This window comes from Eucyclogobius newberryi, unplaced genomic scaffold, assembly GCF_026437365.1.
Source record: "Eucyclogobius newberryi isolate DKJ021-1_F unplaced genomic scaffold, fEucNew1.0.hap1 SCAF_1, whole genome shotgun sequence".
NCBI lineage: Eukaryota > Metazoa > Chordata > Actinopteri > Gobiiformes > Gobiidae > Eucyclogobius > Eucyclogobius newberryi.
The window spans coordinates 13,947,036-13,965,995 of record NW_027315723.1 but is presented as its reverse complement, the minus strand read 5'-3'; the positions used below and the strand labels follow the sequence as shown (position 1 = coordinate 13,965,995).

General features: G+C 37.1%; 1 protein-coding gene across 2 annotated transcripts; it reads right to left on the bottom strand.

Moving 5' to 3' along the window:
* Positions 1-4,578: 4,578 nt before the first annotated feature.
* LOC140345140 (MSL complex subunit 3-like) lies at positions 4,579-18,769 on the bottom strand. Of its 2 annotated transcripts, XM_072432243.1 has the most exons (14): positions 18,321-18,768; positions 16,501-16,583; positions 16,307-16,402; positions 16,111-16,205; positions 15,910-16,007; positions 15,710-15,838; positions 15,478-15,632; positions 14,564-14,722; positions 13,192-13,433; positions 12,852-12,941; positions 12,431-12,540; positions 11,452-11,551; positions 11,293-11,377; positions 4,579-5,486 (listed from the first exon to the last, which is right to left on the bottom strand). In XM_072432243.1, the coding sequence occupies exons 1-14, from the start codon at positions 18,417-18,419 to the stop codon at positions 5,387-5,389; spliced, it is 1,641 nt and encodes a 546-aa protein (XP_072288344.1). In that variant the 5' UTR covers positions 18,420-18,768; the 3' UTR covers positions 4,579-5,386. The 2 variants fall into 2 exon arrangements, with proteins under 2 accessions (XP_072288344.1, XP_072288350.1); XM_072432249.1 differs by lacking the exon at positions 12,852-12,941 and having other exon boundaries at positions 18,321-18,769.
* Positions 18,770-18,960: the final 191 nt, after the last annotated feature.

Here is an 18,960-nt window from a genome sequence, read left to right as displayed (position 1 = left end):
CACACACATACACGCAGGTCCCAGACACACACACAATTACTGCTACATTTTAAATCAATTGTCATATAATAGATTATATTTTTTGTTGTTGATATTTTCTACATTATATAATATCTCTACATACTCCATCCTCTTTTGCTTAGGATTATTACAAATATACGACAAATAAAAACAAACTTATTGGGGGTCCAGCCACCTGTTTGTCTTTATGGAGATTGTTTTGCCCGAAATTCCATATTCCACCGAATGATATTACATTTCTCTAGCATGCAATTATTCAGGTACAGGTGTTTTCAATGCTAAACAAATGCCTTGAAAATTTGCATTATTGTCAACATAGGTTTAATGCAATCCTGTGCAACATTCTAGGCAAAGACAAGCAGGTGGTGGTTCCTCCAGAGGGTTTGCAGTGCATCAAATGCATCAAATTGCTTGTAGTCATAGCTATACATATAGGCTTGGCTAAAATAAACTAGCAGGTGGGTTCTCAGTGGAGGCTTACGCCAAAATGGATGAGCTATGCCACATTCCTATTTAGCATGGCAAGCTAATGTTGCACTATATGAAACTGGAGGGGTTTGAATCTAGAAATTAGTGGTTTAATTTATAAATTGTGCAAGGAAAGACCAAAGAGTTGGTCTACCAAAAAACAAAATTTCTATCTCGTAAAGGCATGAAATAGTGTATTTTTTTTTTTAAAAACCTTCCTGTAAGACTGATTAAAACTATAGGAAAAGCCTTATCAAACAAGGCTTAGCAGAAGGCAGAAATTAAGTTACAACATTAAGAGCTGAAAGTGTTTGAAACTTTGAGTGGAATTATAAAAAATGTATGCATTTTGCTTGTCTCAAAGGTATTGGACCATTACATTTTAGCAGTAGCAGAAGTAGCAGTAGCAATAACTACCGAAGTTGTATACAGATATACATTTATCGGTCTTAGTAGTAGTAGTAGTAGTAGTAGTAGTAGTAGTAGTAGTAGTAGTAGTAGTAGTAGTAGCAAAAACTAAATGTGTGTAGTTGTACATTCCCCTATCTGAGCAACAGGCTGAAATATTTTGAGTTACAGCTGTTAAAAGTGTTGATGAACTGGTATTAAGATGTATCTTAGAGGACATGGCGGAGAAAGGAGGTGATTTATAGCCCTGATCTCAAACTAATGTGTCCTGTTTTATCTGAAGACACAGTGCTGCTGCTGGAACGAGGCTGCAGTCATTCAGAGCAAAGTGATATTCAGTATTTAGGAGGAAGAATGAACCAAGCTGACACACACTAAAATATAATTGTGTAGTATAGTGGGACTGCGAGATAATTTCGAATCAAAGAGAAATTGTAAACTTAATGGGGACTATTAACAAATCCCAAAGGCGGAATTTTTTTTTAATGGAGGTATAGTTACTTCTACATAGAAAAAGGGTGCTAATCCTGTAGTCTATACCACTACAAACATGTTATGAAATGCATGGGAATTGATTAGTTTATCAGTTCAGATTTCAGTCATCTCTCAAATATTAATGCTCGTAGGAAGGTTTAAAATGTACACTGTGAACTGATTCTTGATTTACATTGCACATCTATTTGCTATACAAATCGTAATTAGATAGTTATCCAAAATTGTTCAGCTCTAGTCCAATTAATGAACAAACACACTTATTTAATACAACTACTACAAACACACTTGCCTTTGCTAGAAGAACATTTTCATGTGCACGTACGCACACACATATGCAGGCACGCAAGCACACACACACACACACACACACACACACACATTCTTCTAGCCCATAAATTGCATAGAAAATAGGACAAACTTCCTATCTTCACTGGCTACACAGAGATGTCAAAGTAATACACTTACACATTCTCTGAATGTCTTATTAGTTTTGGCAGACTGGATGAAATTGTATTGATCTCAAGAGGCCTATGACATTAAACCACAGTATTATTGAAGATGATGGGGAGAGAAAACCACAATTGCTTTGACTGAAAATAACAAAATAAATGCAACTTGAACTTATGATTGGCATCAAGATTCAAGTTTCAGGTGTCTTCAGATGTTATAAAGTGGAAAATTAAATATGATGAATAATCAAATATTTTAGACACTACAATACAAGATACATTTATGTCATAAATATGTATGTATTTTTTTCATATGAAGCATTTTATATTACAAAATGTTGCTGCTGTGCTTTTCATCATTTATTTTAGGAGTACTTAGTTTGTATTACCATCGGACTAAAATGAAATTAAATGAGAATGTAGCGTTTGAGAAGATGTTGGGGCAATGAGAGAATGTGTTTTTGCTTTTTAGGTCCTACATTTAATAAATACTTAAATTATTTTAAAAAGAAAGGGGAAAAAAAATATTGTCTATATATTGTATATTGTCTAGTATTGATGCAGTTATTTTGTTTTGTTTTATTTGAGTCAATTTGGTTGAGTATATATATATATATATATATATATATATATATATATATATATATATATATATATATATATATATATATATAAACAAGGTCAAAATCTACAACATACACTCTTTGTTACCGCTACTTATTTTAGCAACACTAAACTTACTGTCATGTACTTACCCATCATTGCCTAGAAAAGACGTCTCCTTCCAAACCATTTTGTCTTCGCAGCCACCCATAGCCCCCTTTTCCAGTGGCTGGTACAGACATGGAGTAGACAACGGTGTCAAAATCTGGTCTGAACTAATGGATGTTATTTCAGAACTTGGAAATATCGATGAGGACCATGAAGAATTGGAGGAGCCAGATGGGCTATCCAACCTCACCTCTCGCAACCCTCTAAAGTCCTGATTGCTGGATAGTGACGACAATCTTGGATAAAAACAGGAGAAAAGAGAGGCATGGCGAGCTAAAACTGACAAGGACTTAGTCGACGTTGACAAATCAGGTGAAGAATAGGACAGAGAAGTCTTGATAGAGCCAAAATTAAACATTGGAGACAACAGCTGAACACACTTGCTACGGAGAGAGTGAAGATAGCAAGAATACGCTTAATAGCAAGTTGTCAAGATATGGACTCTACAACCAATCAAATTTAAAGAAAGTATATAAGATGGACCAATGACATTTCAGCTAAGAAGTGAGTGTGCTCAAATAGACTGGCTAAAAGCTTTCATATAAAAAGACAAGCCACTTAAGGTGGTAGCCAACATCAGATTATTGCACTTTTCGAGACCACAATTGGATAAAACGGAAACAGGTAATCAATGCGGAGATGCATGAGGCGGAGTGAACAGTAGAGCATTTGTGGTTATGTGATACAATGTGGAGTATTGGGTTGCAGTGATAAGGAGTTCATTATACAAATAACATTAAGGCGAACAGCAAAAAACACTTAGTGGTTAGATTTACCAGGTGATATACAGTTCCATAAAGATGTATAAGATTTATAGCATGAAAATTAAAGTATAGGAGATATAATGTATTAGATGTATAGTCTTAAAGCAAAAAACAAACAAATCGTAGCTAATTTCAAAGTTGTAGCTAAAATGGCCAAAACAAGTCCTTAGTCCTGTCAGTGTCACTGTGTACGGACTAAAATGTTCAAGAAGAACTTTCTTCAAAATGTGGAAAAAGAGTATTAAGACAAAATATAACTATGTTTTTTGTTATATTGTATTTGGTAAGGAAACATATTAAAGGGAATGGTTTAGGATAATATGTGCTAATTATTACACAAAAATACAAACCTTAAATTGTGAGTTAACAAAACTATTAGATATTTTTTAATATTCGGGTGCTTTGTCTCGCATAGAGATATATATAAATAAAATGGAAAAACTAGGTGCACTTTAGGATACCTCGGAAAGGCAATGACCCACTTGCGTTGGTGAATATATAATGCCCACCAGAATTTAAACAAAGACTTACATTAACTTGCAGCAGAGGAGTCAGACATCTCTAGCCTATCTTACATCAACAGGAAGAAACGGCTTTGATTTGATTTCATTCAGCTGGGAAAAGGCTTTCCCCGGACGCAGGCATTTCCTGAGTGAAGAAGAGTGCAGTGTAGACTTCAGCTAAAAAGCAACTACCTTAAATATATCTTAATGACTGCAAAGTGTATTAGATGTGTGAACTTAAATGGCATTAGAAGAAGGTAATTCAATGTTAGAGATGTTGTAACATAGATCTCTACTTTTCATTCCTGTTCTTAAACTATGTTTTACACCCAGTTTAGGTGTGGTACACATTTCAACTCAACTGTGTGAAATTATATTAAAAATGCAATGCATTTTTTGTGCCATAGTGAATTGGCACCAGAGACTGGCACCTGTTTTAACGTTACATATTTAAGATGGTTAAGTTTGTGTGTCCTGACACTTGTGTCTTATAAGCCCATGACCTCTCAAATGGGGAATGACTCTAAATAAGTAACTTCTTATATATGTATATAGACATACTGACTAGTATTCTAAATAGCAGTAAATTAAAATGCTATAAATGTCAAATTTCTGGAATCAGTGCGAAAATTCAAAACCAATTCAAAAACAACTACTTTGGCAATGCTACAAGAATGTAATGAAAAAGATTAATCTTAGAAAAAAATGTTTTTATTGACAAAAATAATCAACAAAACCTTCAGTTGTCATAAAACTGAAATAACATGTTCCCAAAAATCACTATAATTGTCCATTCTGTTCAAGTATTTGTATGATATTTACAATTGTACACATTAAGGAGGCCTTTTCATAAACAAGTAATATTTTAGCATTTGTATATGTCGTCTATATCATAAGTCATCTTATTTATTGGTACAGAACTAGATTATCCGCCATCTGTGCTATAAATTGTAGTTTACAAGAGATGTGCACAGAAAAGATTTAGACGAAAAACTTGAAAATGCCAAGATAAAATATTATGGTCTGAATTGTTGGTAAAATGGCTTCTGTAATAGCAAAGATAACAATGAATGAAATGGCCAATAGCAAGCAGCAAGAACAAATTAGCAAAGTAGCATATGAAGTACAGGGCGATGCCTGCGCCAAACCACACCAATCTTGGTTAGGCCATTCTTCCAAGTTATTGCAGTGTGTATAGTGGCCAAACGGTGCTCATCCAAGCTCGCTTTTGGCCTTTAATATCAAGTTATGTCTAGATTTTGTGGTCCAAGCAAAGACATAAGTGTCATAGAAGAGGCATTGTAGTCCTTCCGGAAAATGCTGTTGTTTTTAAGCAGTAGGAGCAAAGCAGTAGTCTATAGCTTTAACAGCACAAGCAATTTCCAACAAGCAACCATCGGAACAAGCCAGGAACAAAGCAACGACTACAGTGTTCGGCAGCCATTTTGGATCCAGAAATGCATAATGGTCGGAAGAGAAAGTGGGCTTGTAAATGGAAACAAAGGCTTCAGTAAAATGGCCGGGGCTGTTTCATGCTGTAATGGGCCTCCGACGCGGACACGTACGCAGACTCAGGGAAAAAGTCCTCGTGGAACTCGGCCAAAAACCTATGAGAAGACAGACGGGGGTTGGGGGAGGTGAGAACAGGGAGGAGAAAAGAGACATTTGAGAAAAAGTCCAGATAGGATTAGTAGTATGCATTCTTCTGGCTTTTTAAACTAACTCAGTATGGGTTCTCAATTATTGGAGGAAAAAAAGTTGAAATGCTATAATTGACAACATAATTATTAGAAATGATTTAAGTATTCTAAAAAGTTGAACCTCAAAGCCTTTATTGCCTGAAAATTGTCAAGATATAAATGACACGTAGAATGCGATAGGATTGAATCTTCTTACGCATTGAAAGTGGAAAGTTTATATCAAGTGAAAAAATGTGATAAACAATTATGTCCGGTGAAGTGTAATGGACATTGAAAACATGGAGGAAAAATGTGACTGTGTCTGTTGACCAACTGGGATTTTTATTTGAATTCATATTTTTTCATGATTGTGTTTCTTTTGTTGGTAGATTTCTTGTCATTTTTAAAATTCCTAATCCTGTTCTGTCTGTGTTTTATGTTTGAAACTTAAAAATTATAATAAAAAATAAATGGATGAGCGTTATAAATAAAAATATACTGACTAGTGTAGATCTGGCTTAGTCCGGATTTGCTACAACTTTGAAGGACCATTTACACCTGAACTAGAAGAGCTTGGTTTGACTCAAAGATGTGCCTCAGTTGGTTTAGTGATGATTGTCCTACGGTTTCAAAACTTCTGGAATAGATATGACGAATTGACACTACCAATGTCCAAAGTCAACGATCCTCGATATCGCATTGCTTCATCCTGCTCTAATCCCACCAGCATGTGCCCTCCACCAGACGTATAGATCATGAATATAAGGGATCTAACTTTGCTATAGCATCACCATTAAGTCATGGGACATTAGAACGGCCCAGTATTCATGGCACGAGTGAAAACACCCCCACTCCTCCCACCCGAGTGCCCCGCCTATCCCGTTCTGTCCCATCTAATCAGTAGTGAGGAAAACTAATCCTGGATCTTCTTAGTATCCGCAACTGGGCCAAATCCGCTAAATCTTGCCATCTCATCTTAGCTCCACCGGCCTTCCTAATCTCAATGCAAACAAATTATCCTCATCAGAGTAGGAGTGCAGAGCAGCGATAACAAATAACAAACAACTTATTAATTACATGAATGGGAAGGTATAGATCGAGTCCTGGGCTAAGAACAAAATAGTAAGATTGTTGCAAAAATAGAATGAAATTGTGTGATTTAAAAAAAATCATTTTTTACAAGTGTAGATTTATTTACTTATTGGGTTAATGGTACGCAATGCGACTTTTCTGATGAAGTGTCTCACGCATTTATTGCTAAATATATCTTAGTACTTTGACTGGAATGTTTCACAGTATAGCATTCAATGTGAGAGTTGCGTTGACGCGTTAGCTGGTAACGCGCTAGAGTACTCAACTGACTTAAGAGGAACGTTTATGCACCCATGTAATCTAGTACTACTCAAGTTACTTTTTCAAATGAGTAACGTAATAGTTTTGGTTAATTTATCATCTCTGTGCCAGTCTACTCTCCTCACTGCAAACCCAGAGCCAGGTCTGTGTCACAGCTGTGGCAGCAAACACTCCTGTTGTGAGCATGTGTAACTAGCAACTCTTGTGACGCCAAAAATAAATAAACTTTCAGATGGATTAGGGTTAGTAAGTGAGTTAGATTTAAATAAACTAGAGTCCTAAAACAAGTGCGTTCTGTTGTGTGTCGTTGCTATTGTCAATGCGCTAATGTTGTTTTAGCGATGTTTTTCATTGCTTGAGGACAGGTCTACATGTGCTTATGGTAATCTAACATAAAAGACAAATAAAGCTCAGTCAAATGCACTTACTTACATGTACTTGTTTATTTGATATTTTAATGACTATGTTGCGGTGTTCAGCAACGCAAAAGGATTGTCTGCAAACATTAAGTTATACAATAATGTTTATTATTGGTAACGCAAGAGTACTCTAACGCGTTACTTTTACAGCAAAGTAGAGCAATAATAGTTTTCCAGGGCAATAACCTGAATTTAAACAAGGACACCTAAAGAGTTTACTTTTAAGTAACGCCATCCAACATTGTTCCACATATACATCTCCATGGAGACATAGGGGTACTGTTAACATTCTTGGACTTGTTTGGAGATATTTTGACTAGTTTCAAGCCAAATTCATTAACTAATAAAATAGCACTTGAAATTAATGGTTATATTTTCTAGTTTTTAAGTTTAGTCATTACTTCATTTTTGTACAGTGAAGATCTCCGTATATACGTAATTAGGAATGTAACAATGACAAAATCTCACAGTACGAAATTATCAAGATGTTATTTCACAGAACAATATTTATTGCAATAATGTGGCGAAAATTATACTTTTTCTATTTAAAATGCCTTGGCAAGTTTTTGGTGCAAATCATTACTGTCACCTTCCAAAGAATAAAGATATAAAAGTGCTTGATTAATTTCCCCCGGCTACTGATGGAGCAAAGGATCACGGTCTTTGTAGTTCCCTCTGTCGCTGCTGCTGCGACAAAACATTGGATGTAAACAAAGATAATTTGATATATTGCGACAGCTCACAATAATATTGTGAGACTTACAAGACAATACAAGATCTGCGTATTTCAGTTATTGTTACATCCCAATATAATGTGATTTTTAGGGCTTGAAAGTGAATAAAAATATGAAGTCGTATGCAGAGAACTAAATAATAAGTCTAGCTAAAACCTGTGACATTTAAAGACATTAGTTATTGTATTAGTTAAGCGATTATTATTTCTCTTTCACTCTTTTAAGATATCTTTAGTCATAATCCGTCATATAATATTGCATTAGATAATAATAAAGCTGTTCAAGCCTGTTTGATTTTAATCTGAGAAAAAGAAAGGATGGAAGGACAAAATAAAAAAGGCTAACTGAGTCCAAGTCCCAGAATGCATTGCACCTCCCTCACATCAATCAGTTTGGTGCAATCTGCCACTTGATTTCAAAATAAACGTGTGAAGGATTTCCCAATAGACTTCACTCCTGGGTGAGCGTTTTAAATATTTGTTTGTTTTTAGGAAGAAAGTCAATCCTATTTTGATAAAGCCGAAGTCACGATGATTAGGCTGGTTCATCTTTTTTATTGTTCATTAAAAAAAGAAGAATCTAGACTTTAAAGGTGCACTATGGAACTTCACACTAGGGTGTCCTGGTGCCATGTGCACTGATGGACACCCTTGTGCTTGAACATGGTGTTCGTTATGGACAATCCGTGGCTAGCACAGAAGTCCAATAACTGAACACCGCTTGGGTTCAGATCGGGGAGGCCGTTCTTCCCGATCACCCCTCTCCAGGTGTCACTGTCATTGCCCACGTGGGCGTTGAAGTCCCCCAGTAGAACAACAGGGTCCAGTACTCCTCCCAAGGACTCCAAGAAGGCCGGGTACTCTGCACTGCTGTTCGGCCCGTAGGCCGCCACAACAGTGAGAGACCTGTCCCCCACCCGAAGGCGGAGGGACGCGACCCTCTCGTTCACTGGGGTAAACTCCAACACGTGGCGGCTGAGCTGAGGGGCTATAAGCAAGCCCACACCAGCCCGCCGCCTCTCCCCGCGGGCAACACCAGAGAAGTGGAGCGTCCAGCCCCTCTCGAGGAGATGGGTTCCAGAGCCCAAACTGCTCAGGCTTTTCCCCTCCAGCGAGGTGACATTCCATGTCCCCAGAGTTAGTTTCTGTGCCCAGAGATCTGGTCGTCGAGGCCCCTGTCGTCGACTGCCGCCCAGATCTCTCTGCACCCGCCCCTTACAGATCCTCCTGCAGGTGGTGGGTCCACAGTAGGACGGCCCCACGTCACTCATTTGAGCTGTGCCGGCCGGGCCCTGTGGGGAAAGGCCCAGCCACCAGACACTCACAATCGAGCACCCACCCCAGGCCTGGCTCCAGGATGGGGCCCCGGGCCAATCCGGGCAACGCAACAGGCCTCGTTGTAACACTCATAATAAGGGACTTCTGAACAGATCTTGGCCGTCAATAGTATCATTTGTCGTAATATTTTCCATAGCAATATAGTCAAAAATGTGTTCATTCATGACAGGCCTATGTGGGAGTGAGCGAGTTTGAACCAAGATGAGATTAAATGCTCTAAACATACAGCTTTCTACGGGGGCACTATTATGTTGAATGAGAAACGACTGATTTACTGTTCAGCGACTGGTTACGTAAAAGGATGTCCTGCGCAGAGTTCAATAAAATGCTAGCGGTGCAGAAATGAAACTCACTCTTTAAATACAGATGGCTTTGAGTAAAGGAAGGTCTAACTCATAAGTTAAAAGAGCATATTACTCAATCAGGGATGTCAAGATGTTGGTTGATTGGTTTGTCAATCATTGTGCATATTCAGTTCACAATTTAATCATCAACAAAAATTTATATAATTTTTAACCATGATTAAGCCACAAAAAAAACAGTTATGTGCTTTTAGAGTGTCACATCAACTTATCGTTCATAAAATTTGATTTTGGGAAGCTGGTTACACAGGAGTGGCAATTTAAGATAAGATAAGATAAGCCTTTATTTGTCCCACACTGGGGAAATTTCAATGTTGCAACACAAAGTAGGTACAGAAGTAAATAATAAAAAACAGATAAGTTATAAAAAAGCTCCTAATAGCTCTTATTAGACAATGTTGAAGGATTTCACTGTAGTTTGGTTATTATGGTGACAATAATCATGAATAATCTTTAAATTGTAATGTTTAAACCAACCAAATCCTAGCTATAGTTTAGGCGCTGTAGAGGAGGGAAATTGACCAGTTGTGTTGTGTATATCAATAATCTGTAATAATACAAATACACAAATACAACCTATAATCAAACCATTAGTGAATTAAATACATTTGTCAAATAGTCAAAATTTCTCATGCTGAATCAATATTTGTTGTTTGGGCTTGAATAAACATTTAACATAATAAAAACTTAAATGGCATAAAGCACTTTGAGAAAAAAAGTCCCCAATTGTATTAAAGATTTACCATGTTGAACTCTGTCTCAGTCTTGTTTTCATATAACACAATATTATGTCATTCATCTGCAATTCCTCTCAGTCTTTGCTTTCTATCCTGCTCCACAGCGCTACCTTGTGGCCTGCCCCGGTACTACAGATGTTTGATTAGAGGCTGCAGGACCTAAATCCCTGAGGTTTGGGGCCGGCTGAACCGAAGATCGCTGTGGAGGATTTAAAGATTAGACGTGCGCTTGTGTAACACTCATCACTGCACACGGACACATGCTCCTCTCTCTCCATCTCTCCTTCTTTCTCTCACTTTCCCTCTCTCCCTCTCGCTCCACTCAAAAAAAATCATAGACTACCATCACAGATAGCAGGATTGGCTTCATAGTGATCGTCTACATGTTTTAGGTTGTGATATTATTGATGCGCTCCATTTGAGTAGGTTGGGTATAAAATCCATGCAATATTTATGCCTTGAATTGTCTTGAAACCCAAATTTGAAATACGATACAATGCAGGGCAAATCGGATACATTTTACACATTTGTATTTTCATATTTTGAATGTATCTATTTTACTTTAAGTCAAAGAATGTGGATCATACAAAATATTTTACTAATATTTACTTGATCTGCCTCCAAAAATGACTAATAAAAATGAAAAGATGCACTAAGTAACTTTTCTGATGTTGGGGAATGTTCTACAGTATGGTATTAACCTTTTCTATCTACCATATATGAACACCTCAACAAGAAAAGTGACAAAGTGCACCTTAAACACCACATTTCACCTTGTAGAATTGTTTGTACCTGAGAAATTGCTCCAAGTGTTTGATCAAGGCCCTCAAATTCCTCTCTGGGATCTGCATCTTTCCGAGGATCTCAGGAAGTTTAACTAAAAAAGGTGAAATACGACAATAAACCTTAACGCTGCATAAAATTGCATAATAAAAGTATATTAAAACGAACCAAAAAGCCTTAGGAGATGCTGTGATCCGTAGAGATAAGATGGCGGAGGTGGTTGATCAGTCATTGGGTAATTATCAGGAGTTAACTTCCAACTCAAAACCTGCAATAGAGAAAAGCGTTAGCCATAAGAGTTGGAACAGCAATGTTTACTGGTATACTACAAGTTAGCTTTTTACTTGACAGATGTACCAAGAACCATCTGCAAAAAATATTTACTTTTTATTGACTATTTTATATACCGGTAATTCAGGAAAAAACAACCCAAAAGTAGGACTAAATCAGAACTTAAGGGTGCACCGTTTAAAATGTAGCAGAGTAACTTGGACTAAACACATTTCTGGTGTGTTGAAACTTGCATACACTCATCGCATCAACTGTTTGATTTAACTGGGAGTAAATCTGGACTAGGGCAGAACCAAACCAAGTCTACATCAAGACTAAACTGAACTCAAACAGGATAACCAGAATGCACCCAAAGATAAATCTAGTAACCAGGACTGAACGAGGTCTCTAAACCTAAAGATTAATTAAATCAGCATTAAAAAAAACAAGGACAAAAACAGGTCCAAACCAAAACAAAACCACATCTCCTATACTTTAACCAGGACTTTACTTTGATCTATACATGTCCTTGTAAGCCACAACCAGTGCATATCTAATAGAAGACAAAATAACAATCTTCTTATATTACAGACTAATATATATATATTAAAAAAAAATATATATATATATGTATATATATATATATATAAATAAAATACATATATATATATATGTTTATATATTTATATAATACATACATACATACATACATACATACACATACACATACACATATACATATACATACACATATACATATACATATACATATACATGTATACACCCCGGGACTGTCAAATTAGTCTCACCAGTGTCCTTGAACTAAATATGATTTCCCTTTGGGCTAATGTTACTCTGGATGTAATAGTTTAATCACCTCATTGAGCTCGTTGTTTCTCCGGCTCTCCAGTCCGTAGAAAGGGCCGCTGCGCTCTTTGTTCGGCGTCAAGGGCAACGGGGAGGACGAGCCACTGTGGATAGGAGTCTCTGGGGGAGTAAGGGATAGAGGGATACATTTAGGAGAGGTTGGAAATAAAATAGAAAAAAACGTACAATAGTTTAGTGGAAGATAGAGGACGGTAAAGAAGTGAACTTGCATCATCTACTGGTTGGGAGCAGTTACTACAACTCTACAACTACAAGATTACAAATCATTAGGTCAACTACAGGAAGGAGGTCAGTACAAATTCAGAATAGGCTTTTTTGATTGTTACGGTACTCAACATAATTGTTATAATATGTTTGGAGTATCAATTTTTTGTGAAGTGAATATTATCAAATATTTCGTTTTGACTTACTCCTTTCAAGGTTGAGGAAGAACTTGGGCTGCGCTGGGCTGTCAACAATTCTGCGTTTGGTCTGAGGTGACGCTGTGGCACTGCCTCCACCTAATATTACAAGAAACATTATTTTATTTTATTTATTTTTAAATAAATATATATATGCGTGTATATATTTATAAAATAAAATAAGGTAATTCAAATTAAAGCCTTTGTTACCGCATGAACATCTGCAAATGGTGATTTATTTCTGTCACTCCACATTAAGGCTTTAACAATAGCTAATTTGCCTGCCCTGCCCTGCTTCTATTGACCCTCAGGTCAATAGAAGATTAGAGCCCTGAAACACAGCTCTTACCCCCACTGCTGCCCTCTGCTGGCCGGTCGCTTCCTGATGTGTTTCTAGTGGAGCGTCTCAGAGACTGGCTCTGAAAGTTGATGCAGTCCATGTCAGGGTGCCTCCTGCGTTTGGGGGTGGGATTCGCGGCGGCAGTGGTGGGCGTTACCGTGGAGACGTCACTGAGCGCGGGCTGGCTGTCCGTGGACTGTGGAGTGGCAGGGTTGTGCACTGGAGGACTAGGACTCCTCTCTCTCTGAACACTGGAATAAAAACGGTAGTCAGCCCAAATGAACAAAAAATATTGTTCAAGTAGAAAATCAAAGGTACAATATATGATACTAAAGGAATGGACGCATTAACCATGTTGAATGATAGTTTATTATAGTTAAAGGCGCAATGGACAATTTTTCGGCGATTTGAGAAGGCATGCGCACTCCCCTTGCAGACTGATACAACACACACGTGCGTTTGTTTATTAGCGCAACGGATCACATCACATCTCTCGTCTCCCGTAGATTTCCGTCTACTTCTGAGTCAGCTCGAACTGTCTTTTTCCGTCTTCATTTTGCCCCGTACACTGAGAGAACTATATTATGATAGATCAATGCGCTTAGACACGCGGAAATGTGGGACGAGCCGCACGCGGCTGCAGGTGAGCGGTAGGTGCGTTTTATGATTGATACGTGGCAGGACTAATCGGCAGTCCACGCCACGAGGAAATAAGACTCAGATTTGGGCCAAAAAAATCGTCCATTCAACCTTTACGACTTCATTCCAAGATGTGCAATAGCGCAAGAGTGAATTTACATAAGCAAGAGACCATAGGCCTGTACTACAAAGCTGGACTAGAGGGAACTTTGTGTTCAGCTGTTCTATGAATGTTCACTTTGTATAAATCTCTACGGAAGCAGGCCCTGGACTCATAACCTGCTCCAGACTAGGATACGAATAGGATACTAAAAAAAACATCAAAGATGAGAATCCACCAGCCGAAAAGCAAAGGGTGTGAGAGAGAAATTAGAAACATACATAGTCACGGTGCATATTCAGTTATATTTCAATGAGCATGAGATTTTAAAAAGCTACACTTGACTTATGCTGGTGATTGCTAAATGGAATATTCTCATTACCGTGAATCATTACTGAAGGCTTTTACATTAAACATGTTAATATGTACAGAATCATAAGTAACTCTGCACATTTGGCTGCGTCTTTATTCCTGCTTTGTAGTACGGCTTATCCAGAGATGCTCATGTCTTGGTTAGTCAATCCAGGTAAGACAAAATTATCCAGGAAATGTTTAGCCAGCTTCGTAGTACAGGGCCTAGTTGCTTGTTTCTTTTTATGAATTCATGCTTGATTTGTTGTGTATGAAAACAACATGACATACTTGCTGGAAGAAGGAGAGTCATCATTGATGGCTATGAAGAGTCGTGAGGAGCTGACTTTTTTGAACTGCGCTTGTTCACATGGATACAAGAGGATCATGGGTAACGTAAAATCAAACGTGATCCTCAGACCGTCCACCATTTCTTTACACAAGTCCTCGCTGGCAACAAATACCAAAGTTATACAGTAGTCAGGAAGGATAGGATAACAACAATGTGTGTATTCTGTGCTATTAAGAATGTTGTTGAAGAATGAAGAATGTTTTTTCCCAATCTTTATTACTGTACAAATCTACTCCACTTGGTACCAGGACGGTCAAATATCTTTGGAGGAAAATAATTAAACCTAAAAGCAGGAAAAAATAAGAACTTCAAGTCCAACCCGAAAAAAAAAATAAGGCCTAAAGAACCTTCTATCAATCTTTTTTTTAACTAACTAATAAATAAATAAATATTGATTTTAATTTGTTTAATCAAATTTTGAATTTTAAATGCTGGTGAATCACTTTTTTTGCATTACTGAAAAAACATGTATGAATATTTTTTTATTCTGAATTTCAGTCAAATTTTGTGTTTGTGTTTAAAAATTCAAAATGAAAAAATCTCCTTTTACTTATTCAACACATATTTTTTCAGGACCTCACATTCAACAATCAAAATTCAACAGGAAACAACCAGGAAATGTTGAAGGGAATCAATCTAATTAGGCCAGATTAGCCTAATCAAAACCCGATCTCTATGATTGCTCACAGAAGATAAAGGCTTCCAAAATTCAGAAGAAAAAAAAATCCAAAATTAAGAATTCCATATTAGATATTCACCAGCATTTAAATTCAAAATCTGATCAAATAAATGTATTTCCATTAACAAATAAACTGGTACAGCTTAACTATGTTTTAACTCAGGACTCTCTTACCTCTTTTCAGGAGAGACAGGCTGGGGGGCACTGGTTTGGGAGGCTTGCTGTCGCCTGTACCTCTCATTGGCCATAAAGGCTTTGTTTATAGCAAAGTGTTTCACATAGGACTCCAGAATATGCACAACATTTGTCTGGCATGGCACCATCACCAGCTTAAGACAATAGATAGGGGGTTTAGACAAATAAAGATACAATTTTGACTTATAGTGATTTGTTAAGCTTGATGTACCTTCTTTCTCTTGTTGATGTAAAAGCAGTCATCTTCTAATTTTTTCTTGAGAATATCCGGGATGTTTATGTCAACATGAATGGTTTTCTCCTCACACTCCCTCTTTACATTAATGTCGGGTTCAACCCTCTAAAATGTGGGTAAGATGAAGACTTTAAATTGATTTGTTTTAATAATATCATAGTGAAAATTGTGCTCACCATTTTGTTAATATCCTCAGAGAAAGCGCTATCTCCACTATTTGAAGAGTCAGGGTCAGAATCGTCTGCGTCTGTGCTGTCAGAGGATGAAATCAAACCTAAAAACAGACACACCATAGTCCATATTTTAGTCTTTAGTCTTATTTAGCTAACATTTTATTCTATATATCTATATGTAGCACAGACAGATTAGTTCCTTACATGCATCATCACTGTCTTCCTCTTTAGGCAGAGTCTTCAGAACAGATTTAGAACCAGATTGACGACGGCGCCTCTTCGCCCATGCCTTTTTCTTCCTACGACAAAAAATGCACACATTAAGAGTGAATTAAGGACCTCACACGTCTCAAAATATGTAGATGTTGATGAATTTACTACAAAAATAAATAAAACTTACATGCGCCCTAGAGCTTTACGAGCCAATTTACGCTGCAATTTCCTGTTTTCTTCAGTGTCACTTAGGACATGATCCTCTGCCGCCCAGCGATCCCAGCTACAACAGGAAAAAATAAAAATATATGTATCTATGTATAAAACATAGTGATGAGATCATCTCCAAAAAAGTTATTCAACCCAATCTTTTCCTCCAACCTTCTATTCCAACCATTGAAATGAATCAAGTACTTGGGGACTCTCCTTCCATGTTCGTCTGTACCACTCAACACATCCAGAACCTGCAGACAAAGGAAAGAAAGATATTATAACAACAGCATATCACAAATGTATCTATATCACAACATTGGCTGACACAATAATTGATATTGCAACTAAAAGTACTGCAATAACACAACGGTTTTCCATCTGACAGAATTGTACCGTTTTTACTGAATGTGTGTTTTAAAAGAACATATTTTCATTATTATTTTCATTACATCCTAAATTATCTTGTCCTGTACTATATTATCCTGGTGTTGCGCTTCCAAGTAAATTTTAGTTTAAACAAAACTGAAATAATTGAGTCAATTGAGTATATTAAAATGTCCCATTAATATCGATATCGCAGATACATCACATATTGCGATATTTTCCAATCGTGAGGCCACTTAGTTAAATAAATTGGTATTTAAAGTCCATACGACAGGTTCTCCTGTTTGTCTAATTATTACGTAGTTTGGTGGTATAGAACCAGTGGTAAATATTTATCATAATTTTACATTTGTAAACTTAAATAAATTATAGTCTATACAACAGTCTAGTTTGGTCATATAGAACCTGTGGTAAATACTTTTCATAGTTTGACATCTGTAAACTTTAAGTTGCATTTTTGGAAAGAAATTTTGGAAAATAAACCTTTAGAATTACAGAAAGTTGTGCCGAGTTCTAATTGAATTTTTTTAATAGATTCATGGTGGAATGCATCTACCAACTCATCCATATGCGAGTTGCCATTGAGAAAAGAGACAATTTACACGCAAATGACACAATTTTGACATTATGACAGTTTAAATGGCCGTTAATGTCAAATCATAACTGTAATTTATAAAGGATTTTGGCCCTTGTTCACAATATCGTTACTGTACGAGGTAACAAGATCCCTTCGTACGTCACATTTACTGCTCCAGGAAGTAATAGTAAAAACTTTAACAAAGTTAAAACTACTGACAACAAAGCAAACGGTTGAGAAAAAATATATATAATAATGTTGACTAAATGATTGTGAAATGTGTAGTCTATAGAAAATATAAATAAGTTTAGTGTATCATGAAAAACCGGTATATCAAGCAAGAAGAAACCACGTTTGTCAGAAAATTCTAACCACACGCTACATGCTAACAAAATGTAAACAGACGCTTAGCCTGGCATGTTAGCATCACTTAGCCACGGCGTCGCAAAATTATTGTACTGCCCATTTTAAAACATTGTAATAGTTTGTACCTATGTAATAATTAATTCGCCAAACTCCGCATCATACAGAGTTGGCGAGATGTTGTCAAATAAAAAAATAACAACTAATACGATACACTAAAAAGACTGCTAACTAGCAAACACAAGCTAACGGTAAGGGACCGTAAGGGACTTAATATCGTGGTTTATACTGGCGCGCTTTCTAATCTAAGAACCATAGCGTTGTATGAAACTGCACAGCTTCTACCTTTCAAGTAATAACTTTTAATTGCAATAATAACACTAATGCACAACATTATACGTGTGCAAGTTTGAGTTTAAATGATAAGAGGATGTACAATCATTACAATGATTGTTGAATAATACTTGAAAAATACGTAAACAAAATGTTATCTAACCAACCCGGAAACGGATAAGAAAACGTATTACTGTACAACGTCGTAAAACTAAATCAAATAGTCCCCTGTGCTGTCTACATTGCATACTAGACAGCTTGAAACGTGATAAAATGGTTCATAAAATGAATGAAAATTAAAAAATAGCACTCATTATCTTGCATAATTCACCTTTGAGTCATACAGCACTTTGGCTTTGGTGGGATCAGGCTCAAAACACAGCACTCTTTCTCCTTTGTGGAAGCGATATTTTATTCCCCGCGAATTCATTTGTTCATGGCGACTTCAGTGGAGAAAGGCAACAACGAGCACCCAAAGGACCCTTGCAAAATCCTTAACCCTTTATCCACCGGGAGGGTCTCTCTGCTTCCAGGGATGGCGCTGTTGTTTTGGAATTGGCTGGTCTCTGGCTTCGCTTCTCCGCTTCAACCACGCACTGCATCCATACACCATATGCAATGATGGTTCTTCCTGTTGTGCGTCAGATAAACTCCAAACCAATTCCCAATGAAAGATCCCAAAACAAGAAAACAAGAAAGCGATTTGTTGACATGTGAAAAAAGGTTGGGTCCAAAAGAAACAACGCTGAATAAACTCGTGCGCAACGTGTGTTTCACCAACTACAAGACCTGTGCGCAAAGAGCGCACCAGGAAGCGGGGTTGCCAGATACCACGCACAGTTTCCAGCGTTGTTGAAAAATACAGATTAGCCAGAAATTATACTTCATTCGAAATGATATGGCCTACTGCAGTTAAGTAGAAGTGTTCTATCAAGTATTGCCATCCCTCTTATGGTTGTTCTCGACAGACA

What these genes read in the sequence shown, in the direction of transcription:
- LOC140345140 (XM_072432243.1), bottom strand. Translation starts at nt 18,419, where the DNA reads ATGAATTCGCGGGGAATAAAATATCGCTTCCACAAAGGAGAAAGAGTG. An exon ending in CGTAAAGCTCTAGGGCGCAT is followed by an intron (nt 16,206 to 16,306) that starts GTAAGTTTTATT and finishes TTTTTGTCGTAG; the next exon opens with GAAGAAAAAGGCATGGGCGA. An exon ending in CCTGTCTCTCCTGAAAAGAG is followed by an intron (nt 14,723 to 15,477) that starts GTAAGAGAGTCC and finishes ATTTGTTGCCAG; the next exon opens with CGAGGACTTGTGTAAAGAAA.